Source organism: Phyllostomus hastatus, unplaced genomic scaffold (assembly GCF_019186645.2).
Source record: "Phyllostomus hastatus isolate PE091 unplaced genomic scaffold, TTU_PhHast_1.1 phas_contig_159, whole genome shotgun sequence".
NCBI lineage: Eukaryota > Metazoa > Chordata > Mammalia > Chiroptera > Phyllostomidae > Phyllostomus > Phyllostomus hastatus.
In genome coordinates, this window is record NW_025333640.1 from 5,245,695 (window position 1) to 5,256,845 (window position 11,151).

General features: G+C 53.2%; 1 protein-coding gene across 3 annotated transcripts; it reads left to right on the plus strand.

Annotated features, from left to right (window-relative positions):
* The first annotated feature begins 1,646 nt into the window (after positions 1 to 1,646).
* PLPP2 (phospholipid phosphatase 2) lies at positions 1,647 to 8,972 on the plus strand. 3 transcript variants are annotated; one of them, XM_045831723.1, is made up of 6 exons: positions 1,647 to 1,790; positions 4,569 to 4,720; positions 4,905 to 5,182; positions 7,518 to 7,575; positions 7,822 to 7,998; positions 8,257 to 8,972. In XM_045831723.1, the coding sequence occupies exons 2-6, from the start codon at positions 4,685 to 4,687 to the stop codon at positions 8,401 to 8,403; spliced, it is 696 nt and encodes a 231-aa protein (XP_045687679.1). In that variant the 5' UTR covers positions 1,647 to 1,790; positions 4,569 to 4,684; the 3' UTR covers positions 8,404 to 8,972. The 3 variants fall into 3 exon arrangements, with proteins under 3 accessions (XP_045687679.1, XP_045687677.1, XP_045687678.1); XM_045831721.1 differs by having other exon boundaries at positions 1,666 to 1,831; XM_045831722.1 differs by lacking the exon at positions 1,647 to 1,790 and adding an exon at positions 2,101 to 2,234.
* The last annotated feature ends 2,179 nt before the right edge of the window (positions 8,973 to 11,151 follow it).

Sequence of the window (11,151 nt, forward strand, 5' to 3'; positions counted from 1 at the left end):
AGCCAATAAGCAGAGCCCGAGCAAATGCAGGGCGGGGTCACGCTAGGAGGAGAGGAGTACGCCCTGGAACCAGCTGAGCCTGAAACGACCCTGCCAGGGCACCTCTATCCTGACGCTAGGAATACCCTCCAGGCAATTACATCTGATAATCCGGGCTGCCTTAGAGGAAGTCTGGGGGCGACTTAAACTTTTCGGGGAGTGCGGTTGCAAAGAGGGGGTTGGCTGCTGGTGACATACCTCCCAAACTGTCTCTGCCACACCGCAGACGGAAAATGCAGTGCAGAAGTTTCCAAGCAGGACCTTGTCATGCCCTGGGGATGGGCTGAGTTATGTGAGTGTGTGTGGGAGTAGTGGAGGAGTGTCTCAGCCCGCTTCAGGAAGTTGACCGGTGCGCAGGGGACTTGACCCAGAGACATTTGGCCCCCCCAACCTAGCCTTCTGGACAGTGGCCAAGGTGCAGAGGTCTGTTCATCCTTCCAGGAAGCAGGGTCGAGGGGGCTCTGAGTTCAAGTCCCAGCTGCTTGACTTTGGGCCAGGGGCTGCCTGTCTATGAACCTGGCTCCCTTCAGGTCTGAAAAGGGCCCAGAATATCCTCCGCCGGATCATTGGAGGTGATGGGGTGGTGAATGTGGTTTGGAGGTCAGGGGCATGGGACCTTGGAGCCATACCACCTGGGTTCCAGTCCCAGCCCCCTTCCCATTGTGTGACCTTGAGGGTGACAGAACCTCTGGCCTGTCAAGTGTTTTGGCCAGATCAAAGCAGGCTCTCCAGGAGGTGGTCACACTCCCCAAAGCCTCTCAGGGGGTTCCAGCCAAAAGGATCCAATGTGGGTGTGTGGACACTGAAAATGGATGTAACTCACCCTTCTGGCCTCAGTTTCCCAGGTTTGGGTGCTTGTGACCCCCAGGGGCCTCCCAGCTCAGGGCTCCCTGGGATCCGGATGCAGGGCACAGAACCAAACTCTTAACCATTTCCAGGTGTTGAGCTAGTTCCTACCTCTTGGCTCCTCAGCTGTCCAACGGAGACAATAAATGCCACATAGCAACAGTGCCGGCCCTGCACAGTGCACAGCCTCCAGGGTAGGTGTTGAGGAATCCGATCTTCTAAGCTGTCAAGGCTGGCAGGACCTCATAAAAACCTCTGCAGTTAAGCCTCAGTAACCGTTCCGTCAACTTTTAGACATTTACTGATTCAGAATATTGAGATACGGCATGAATACCAGTCTCCAGTGGGGAGACCTAGACTCAGAGAGTGGCCTGCGCAGCCAGAACTCCTCTACACGCCGCAGTTCTGCTGGGGCTGCCCATTCACCCCTCACTCACTCGTTCTTTCCGTGTCACCTCTCCCTACCCCATGCCCCCGACTCTGCCGGCGGGATCCGTGAGACCCGGGCATTCGCCGGGGCACAGACGTTCTGGGTGACCCAGGACTCGTTGTCCCAGAGCTGTAGCCTCCAGGCCTGGTGGTGGGGGTCGGGGGACTGCGCGCTGATCATCCCTACCAGCTCGGAGACCCCACCCCCTCCTCCACTCCCGGGGTCCCCCGCAGCCGCTCGCTCGCACTCGCTACCAGGCTTCTTCCTGCGCGCCGCGGGCGGGGCGGGGGCAGAGTCCGCCCCCTCCCCTGGGGCTGCCCCGCCCCGCCCGTCGCTCCGCTCCCCTCCCCTCCTTCGTTAGGCCTGGCTTGGCGGCCATGTGACTCTGTGGCCGGGCCTGGACGCGACGGGACGCGCTTGGACAGGCGTCGGGGGTCGCGGGCGCTGCCCGGGGCGGAGGCGGCATGGAGCGGAGGTGGGTCTTCGTGCTGCTCGACATGCTCTGCGTGCTGGTCGGTAAGAACCGCGGGAAGCCGGGATGGTGGGGGAGGGCCCTTCTCAGGTGTCCCAGGGGAGGTCCCTCGGCGCACCTTTCCCGGCGTGCGCCCCTCTAGCCTCAGTTTACCCCATTCGAGCCGGGTTCAGGAGTGGGTCATAAACGGCGCTCGAGTTCGCACCCCCGCCCGGGGCAGCAGGAAGTCGCCGCCAGGGCCGCGGGCGCCCCCACTCCTGCCGCGTCCCCCTTTCCCGCCGCGCCCTGCCCGGGCGGTGATTCACACGGGCGGCGGCCGAGGCTGGGCGGGCCGGGGCAGGGGCTGCAGTACGGGGCCCGCCGGGAGGACCCTCACGCCCCGGGCCCAGGGTCGGCTTTCCGAGTGGGTTTGGGGAGAGCTGAGGCCTGGCCTGGGGCGCACAGCTGGTAGGTGGGATTTGAACTCGCGCAAGCGGGTAAACACCTAGGGAAAGCTGGGCCCCAGGCTGCGGGTGAACCGCGGGCTGCCGGGCAGCGCGACTAAACCTGTTGGGCGACTTTTTGGGCCAGGTTGGAAGAGGGGGCAGCCCGAGGCCCCTCCCCTCCCCTCTCCCAGGGTCCCAGGAACAATGGCTGAGTGTTTGCTCTGGGGCTGTGAGGGCAATGGCCTCGGAATTCTAGCCCGGGCAGGGGGAGGGGCCCCTCGGGCAAAAATTCCCCCGCCCCCCAATCTGGTTCTTGTCTTTCAGATCAGACCAGCACAGAGGGGCCTGAGGGACCAAGGGATGGAGGGTTCTGTGCTGAGCGTTGGCAGAGGCCAGGCCCTCCTCCCATGTCCCAGATAAGACCCCTAATAGGATGGGCTAGGTGGTGGCAGGAAGAAGACCCCTGGGCACCATATTCTGAGCACCTCCGTTTTTATTTATTTAAATATTTGTGTGGCATTTATCGTATGCTAGACTGTAAGCAACATGCAAATAACTGGACCTTTTCCTCCAAACAGCCTGTGAGGGGTGAGCTGTTAATAATCCCGTTTCATCCCAGAGAGGTCACCGGGGAGGCAGAACCGAGATTAAGTTGTATGTTGCTGCTGGCTGGCTGTGTGCCAGGAGTTGGTGGCTCAAGCAGATCACACTCCCTGTTCTAGAAGATTCAACACAACAGCTCGGTTTTAAATGGTGACAAGGACCCTGAGGGATGATGTGAGGCCTTGACTTCAGCGCCCTGAGCTCTCCTTCCCAAATCCCAGGAAAGCCCGCTGAAGCTGGGGTGCCTGCGTCTCCAGTGGAAGGGACCGGGGACAGGAGTAGGGAGGCTGACCTCCCCTCCCAGGCATTCAGCGTGACTTGACTTCCCAGCACCTTCTAGCCCTGACCCCCACTCATGCACACACAGCTTTGGGGGTCTCCTTTTCGGTCTCTCTGCCTCCACCCTGGCCCTCACTCACAGCAGCAGGAGGGATCCTGTGAACACGTGCTCCATTCCTCTGCTTCCAGCCCTCCCGGGCCTGCTGTCTCACTCCCAGCAAGATCCCCGTTCTTCTGATGCCCTCCACCCCCCAACCCCCAACCCAGCTCTTCTTCCCAGTGCTCCTAGGGCCCAGACGTGGTCACACCTCCAGACCTTTGCACTGGCTGGCCCGGGTGCCTGGCACTCTTCCCCAGATCTCCCCTGGACTTCCTCATCCCTTCCAGGTCACCTTCTCTGTGGCCTGCTCTACTGTCCCTGTCAAAGCTGCAGCTGCCCCGCCCCCATTCCAGTCTTCATTCACTTGTTCTTTATTCTAACTCCCCCCCACTGCCTGAGGCCAACCTCTGTTTTCTTCACTAGGTCTTTCCCCAGACTCAGCATCTGAAGATGCCCAACACCATCAGTAAAGGGTCCCCGGGGCCCTTGAGTTTGGCTTTCAAAGGAGTTGGCCGCACTGTCCCCCTCCTCTGGCATTCAGGCCACAGAAAAGCCACGCCCTTTTACTCTTGTCACCTGCTGTGCTTGGGGCAAAGGACACCCTGCTGGAGTTTGTCTCTGTACTTACCTCATTGAGCTGGGAGTCCTCTGTGGGGAGGGGGAAGGGTTTTGGTTCAGCAGGGCTCCAGTGCCTGGGTGACTTAACCTTTCTTAATTTGGCTTCTGAATGTGTCTTCTTCACACTGAGCTCCCGGGCCTGGTCTGCCTGGGTCACTGTGTGGCCAGCTCAGGGCCAAATGAGAATGCAAACATTTCAGCTTAAAAACAGGAAGCCCTCTCTTTTAACAGATGCTTATTAATGCCGTCTAAGCTCTTGGGGCTCAGCCCTGAGCACCTCAGTGCCCTCCAGGTGCTCACAGGTGGTGGAGGAGGGGATCCAATCCAGTATCAGTGATTACAGAGTTACACGGATAAGAGACAGGAAGAGTTGAAACTTCCTTCTAGGAGAGGGATTACTTGGGTGGCACAGTCGGGGCAGTGAAGCTGAGGCTAGGGGGGAGGTAAAGGTGTTTTGGGTAGGGAGAACATGCTCACAGGTCCTGGAGTGGGTGCTTTCTGGGTTTGTTCAAGGTGCATAAAGGGGGGCAGGGGGAAATGAGTGAGGGGAAAGAGTAGGAGATGTGGGGTGGGGGTGAGACGGCGGGCCTGGCGGGGACTTCGGTGTTCATCTGGGGGTGGTGGGGAACCCCGGGAGGGTTTTAATGGTGGGTGTTGGGGGAGACTGAGGCAGGTGTGCAAGTTCCAGAAGAAGGCTGGTCTGTATGGGCCTGGGAAGAAACTTGCGGTTACATGGCTCCTCTCCCCCTCCCCCAGCCGCTCTGCCTTTCGCCATACTGACGCTCGTGAACGCCCCGTACAAGCGAGGGTTCTACTGTGGTGATGACTCCATCCGGTACCCCTACCGTCCAGACACCATTACCCACGGGCTCATGGCCGGGGTCACAATCACCGCCACCGTCATCCTTGTAAGGCAGGAGGGGCCCGTAGGGCTGGGGGTCAGGGATCTGCCCTGGGTAGTATTTGTGGGGAAGAGGGCCCCCTTCGGCACTCCCAGTTTCCCAGTGGCCTCAGGGAAGCCAGTGCCTGGTGGAGACCCTACCTATGCTGCTGCAGCATCGCCCTGAAGCTTCTTGGCTGATCGCTTTGCAGGTCTCAGCTGGAGAGGCCTACTTGGTATACACGGACCGCCTCTATTCCCGCTCCGACTTCAACAACTACGTGGCTGCCGTCTACAAGGTCCTGGGGACATTCCTGTTCGGGGCTGCAGTGAGCCAGTCCCTGACAGACCTGGCCAAGTACATGATCGGCCGGCTGCGGCCCAACTTCCTGGCAGTGTGTGACCCGGATTGGAGCCGCGTGAACTGCTCCGTCTATGTGCAGGTGGAGAAGGTGTGCAGGGGAAGCCCTGCCAATGTTACCGAGTCCAGGTGGGTGTTGGATTAGCAGCCCTCACTCTGGGTGATGCTGGGGGATCCCAAGCCATAGACACTCCCACTCCTGGGGGAAAGTGGGGGCTGGAGAAGCTAAATATTGACGAATGAATTGCCAGATGGAGAAGGGTAGAGAGGTACCTCAATGGGCAGAGGACAGGGTGGGAGTTGGCTGGGCGGTGCTTGTGGCCCTGGGTCCCATAGACAGCGGCAAGGTGGGGCTGGGGGTGTCCGGCCCTGGAGCAGAGCAGTCCTGTGAGGAGGGGGTCCCACCTCCCCTGAATTTCGGGCCCCGCTCTCATGCTTTTCTTCCGCCCTCTCATCATCTCTGCTGATACACTTTTCACTTAATTGACGTCCTTATTTTTCTTTTTAAAAACTTGCAATAAAATTCACGTAGCATAAATTCACTAATCAACCATTTTAATGCAGACAATTCATTAATTTTTAGTACACTCACGATGCGGTGCAGCCCTCTCCACGGCCTTATCCCAGAACATGTTCATCACACCAGAAAGGAACTCCTGTCCATCAGCTCTCTTCCCCCCGCCCAGCCCTTGCCACCGCTAACCCACTTTCTGTCCCTGTGGATTTACCTGTTTTGGACATTTCATATACACAGAATCATATACTCTGTGGCCTTTCTTGCTTGACTTCTTTAATGTCTTAAAGGTCACCCATATTGTAGCTTCTGTTCATTTTTGCTTCAAGTATTGGGGTTCTGTTGTTAGGTGCATATATCTTTGTGATTGTTGTATCTTCTTGATTGATTGACCTTTTTATCACTATGTAATGAATGTCCTTTCTTTTTTTTTTTTAAAGATTTTATTTATTTTTAGAGAGGGAAAGGAGAGAGAGAGAGAGAGAGAGAGAGAGAGAGAGAGAGAGAGGGAGAGAAACATCAATGTGCAGTTGCTGGGGGTCATGGCTTGCAACCCAGGCATGTACCCTGACTGGGAATCGAACCTGCGACACTTTGATTTGCAGCCCATGCTCAATCCACTGAGCTATGCCAGCCAGGGCTGAATGTCCTTTCTTTCTCCTAACATTTTAAAAGAAGATTTTACTTATTTATTTTTAGAGGGGGAGGGAGGAAGAGAGGGAGAGAAACATCAACATGTGGTTGCCTCACATGTGTTCTGACTGAGAATTGAACTGGTGACCCTTTGGTTTGCAGGCTAGCACTCAATCCACTGAGCCACACCAGCCAGGGCTCTCCTAACATTTTTTTTTTTTTTACCTTAATGTCTGTTTTGCCTGATAGTATAGCATAGCCATTCTGACTGACTTTTGATTACTGTTTGCATGGATTTTTTTTTTTCATTTTTGTACTTTCAACCTATTTGTGTCTTAGAATCTAAAGTGAGTTAGGTACATCATAAAATTGAATATTTAAAAAATTCATTCTCTGATCTCTGCCTTTTAGAGAATTTAATACATTCACATTAATGTGATTGCTAATAAGGAAAGACTTCTATAATTTGTTATTCACATATATATATATTTTTGTTTTACGTTGTTTTTAAATTTCTCCATTACTTCCTTCTTTTCTGTTAAATAGGTATTTCTTATGCAGAATGTTTGCAGATATATAGTGGTATATCACTGTATATATACATGTGTATATACTATATTGCACACCCCCTTTGAAGTTATTAGCATACATTGTATCTTTATACATCATGTGCTATCAACATAGATTTCTATTTACTGTCGGAAGCAGTTCTTTAAGTTGCCCTGCAGTGACTGTGTGCTGGTTCCAGGTGCACTGTGCGGTGAATTCACTGACAGTTGTGTTTACTGGGAAATAAGTGGTCCGCGCAGGGAGTCTAGTTTACACTGTTCGCACACATGCAGTTGTTTCTTTTTAATCGTACAGGAAAAACAGGAACTATAAACCAAAAGTACATTGATACTGATGTTTATATTTTGTAACCACCTTCATTGGTGTTTTTTATGTCTTTGTGTGGATTGGAGTTTCTGTCCTATATCCTTCATTTCTCCTGAGAGACGCCTGTCAGCATTTCTCATAGGGCAGGTGTACATGCGTCGAGTTATCTGGATCTTTCTTTCTCTGGGAATGTGTTAGTTTCTTCTTCATAACTGTCCCCTTCTCTTTGTCCTCTCCTTTTGGGGCTCTCCTTATGTCTAACACCAGCCATGTTTCCATGTGAAATTCTCCCTCAGGTTGTGGGAAGCTCAGCAGAAGGGGACTGGGGACTGGGGACCGGGGGTGGTGAAGGTAGAGAGGCTGAGTGAGCTGCCTGATCTGGGCTCTGGGGCTCTGTCCTCTGCGCAGCCCTCCTGATGCTTCTGCCCTCTCCTTCCTTAGACTATCTTTCTACTCCGGACACTCCTCCTTTGGGATGTACTGCATGATGTTCTTGGCGGTGAGTTGGTTTTTCTGTTCCTTGCTTGGTGTGAAACCGTGGCCCCTTCTCCAGGCCTCAGTTTCTGCATCTGTAAAGCTGGGTGGGTGGAGGTGGTGATTGGTCAGGCTATGTGGTTTGTCCATAAAACCTAGAGGCCGTAGGTCTCTTGGTTCTGTGCTTTCGGCCTCAGAGCTACTGTCTGTGCATTGGCCGTGGGGGGAACCTGGCAGGCTCCTGGGCTCATAGCCGCCCTCTGGCCCTCAGCTCTATGTGCAGGCGCGGCTCTGCTGGAAGTGGGCGCGGCTGCTGCGGCCCACGGTGCAGTTCTTCCTGGTGGCCTTTGCCCTGTATGTGGGCTACACCCGTGTATCTGACCACAAGCACCACTGGAGTGATGTTCTCGTGGGCCTCCTGCAGGGCGCCCTGGTGGCCGGCCTCACTGTGAGCTCCTGGGACCCTCTTACCCTTTCTTCCTTTTCCAGGTCCCTAGTCCTCCCTACTCCTGTTTCCCCGCTAAGAACCCAGTGTTCCCATCCTCGGTTCTGCTTTTCTCAATGCCCCCTCCCACGATGCCCACTCCCTCTTGGGTTCTACCACCCCTCACCCCCAACCTCCTTCCCAGGGTTCCCATTCCCCACCCCTACCTGGGTCCCATCCCTACTGCTGCCCAGCCAGCTTTTGCCTCCTTTCCTCACCCAGGTTCGCTACATCTCTGACTTCTTCAAAACCCGGCCCCCACAGCGCTGCCTGGAAGAGGAGCTGGAACGGAAGCCCAGCCTGTCTCTGACACTGACTCTGGGCGAGGCTGACCGCAACCACTATGGGTACCCAGCCTCCAACTCCTGAGGCTGGAAGCCGCCCAGGCTGGGCCCATGCGTGCCTGCAGCTGGGCCTCAGGCTGTGTGTGGGTCGGTAGGTCCCTGGCAGGGCCCTCACCTGGGATGGTCTGGACAGGCTCCAGGTGCTACGGGTTGGTTCACAGAGGGGTTCTATGAAGCCAACCTCCTTTGCACTGGACAAGGGGTCTGGGATTGGCCAGGGTAGCCCTTTGGATGGGGGCCCTTATGCCTCCATTATGAATAGAGCTCCCTCAGTACCCTTCTTTTGTTGGGTAAGGGAAGGGACCAAGAGATCTAGATAAATACTGTCTTGTAAAATGTAATGTATATGTGGATTCTTAGTAAAATAGGGCATTTGCTCGCAGAATGTTATCAGCACCTCTCTGTTCTTCTGGCCATTCTGAGAACAGCAAAGGGGTGACCCTCCCTGGTCGGACGCTCAGCTGAGCTCAGGTGTTGGAGTAGTTGGTGAAGCCAACAAGCCAAATGAAAGTAACAGCCATGCCTTTAATTGGCCGTTTCTTCAAAGGGCTCTGGTTCCTTTTACTGCAGAATGGTATTAAAAACTTAACATCACGTGTGCCCCAGTGTGCTCATTTGACCAGGCAGGGAAATGTAGTGTGTGTTCTGGCCTCTGTGTGCACACCTAGTTATAAAGGTTTCTACGGGGAACTGTGTCCACATTCAGCTAAAGAAGGACTTATGCCACTGTCTCCAGCCCAGCTGGCTGTTGCTCTTTGCTCGGGCCCTGTGACCTGCCCTGGTGCTCTTCCTCCGTACCCTGCCCCTCCCACAGCTGGGAGACCTGGCTCCTCCCACCGGCCACTGATTTCATTCGTTGCTCCACTCCGGATTCTGTCAAGAGTGGTTTCAGAGCTGTACACGACCCTCGAGGGAAATAACTTTATAAAATAGAGCCTGCTGTGTATGCACAGTACACGTTGATTTAGTCTGAGATTCTGCTCGTTTTCTGTCACACAGGTCAGTAACTTTAGCCTCTACCACCTACAGTGAGGTTTTTTTTCCACGCATTTCTAATATAGTCACATTCTTTGACACGTTCTGTATTCCATTCTGTGATATTCCCACATCCTAAATAACTTAATATGAATGGATTATGATTTGCCCTTTGGGCTGTGAAGAACTAACTGGGTTTCACAAATGCACAACGGTGGATGCCGTCCCTCAGGTACCCTGCGGAGCAGCACTTCAGCCCGCACCGTGATTCACCATCTCTAGCTCTGCCTTTTCCAGAAGGCTGAAAATGAGGCCATACGGTATGTAGCCTCTTTGTACAGGATTCTTCTACTTAGCACTAACTATACTGGTAAGATTCATCCACGGCCTCGTGTGGGTTTGTTTACTTAAGATCTCGAGTGTATCTGCGAACAGCCGTTTTGCAGCTTCTCTGCATTTGGAATTAAGAGGGAATGTAAGGAAGATGAAGTGAAGGGCGAGAGAGAGCAAGGCAGGGGTTGGATTACAGGAGAGTTAACAGGATTACATGCTCTGCCAAGGGCAGTTATGCTTATTTCAAAGGTGTATTAACCTGGGTGCACAAAAACAATGGGCAGGGCTTGCTTCAGGCAAAGATGAAAATCTCTTACTAAAAAACGAGTGCCCTGGCTGGGTGGCTCAGTTGGCTGGAGCGTTGTCCTGTACAGCAAAAGGTTGCAGGTTCAATTCCTGGTCAGGGCACATGCCTAGGTGGCTGGTTTTTCCCTTTCTCAAATCAGTAAATATATCCTTAGGTGAGGATTAAGAAATAATAAAAATAAAAAACTTGTGTGCCTGAGGCCTAACCACCCACCATGACCTTCATAGTTAGGAATGCGTGCTCAGATTTCCCTGGGAGGTGACTAGGCAGGGCCTGTTCTGCTCCCACAGGTCGACGGTGCATTCCTTTCTACTGCTGACTTGGGCTCCATTGCTTGTGCAGGGGAGGGAAATGATTCCCCTCTATTCTTCTAGGGTTTTGGCCGAGGCTCCCCTGTAATCAAGACAGATTAACGGGAGGAAAACAAGTTTAATAACATGTATATCTCGTACAGAAACATGAGAGGGAAACTGAGTAGCTCCCTGTAATAGCCCAAGTCATCACCTTAGGGATCATCTGGAGCTAAAAACAAAACAAAGATGTTGGGGGAGGGGGAAGCCAGTTAAGGCCGATTATCCAGCAAAACAGAAAACAAAGGCACTAGTAGGTTTTAAGTCAAGGCCTTTGGTGATGAGTCTTGAGATTCTCAATCTCTTCCAGGTGCAGAGGGAGACCCTTAGGTTTAGATTTAAGGTTAAGCTTAGGGTTGAGGTTAACTAAAGGTTTAGGGTTTGGGTTGAGGTTAGGTATAGCATTTAAGATTAGTATTTAGGTTGGGTTTATGGTTAGAGTTAGGTTTGAGGTCATACACTAGGCATACAGAGGGTTACAACAGTGTTACAGCTGGTATAAATTTTAGGGTAGGATTATGGTTATGATTAGGTTTAGGGTTAGGTACAGGGTTAAGGTTAGGTTTGATGTTAAGATTCATGATAAAATTAAGTTTAGGAATGAAATTATATCTTTGGGTTAGGATTGGTTTTGAGATGAGGACTTGGCCTGGCTTCACTGGTAAAGACAATCAGACAAAACTGATTTTGAGTTCAGCACTGGTCCATAAGTACAGCTGTCCACCTCTGACGTCAGGAGCATCTCTCCTGAAAGTCTCTGATGTGCCTCCTGGAGTGTCAGAGACCAGGGTAGGTGTTCAGTTGCAGG

Coding starts and splice junctions, on each gene's coding strand:
- PLPP2 (XM_045831721.1), top strand. CDS start 1,780: ATGGAGCGGAGGTGGGTCTTCGTGCTGCTCGACATGCTCTGCGTGCTG. Junction 5,183..7,517: donor GCCAATGTTACCGAGTCCAG/GTGGGTGTTGGA, acceptor CTCCTTCCTTAG/ACTATCTTTCTACTCCGGAC. Junction 7,999..8,256: donor CCCTGGTGGCCGGCCTCACT/GTGAGCTCCTGG, acceptor TTCCTCACCCAG/GTTCGCTACATCTCTGACTT.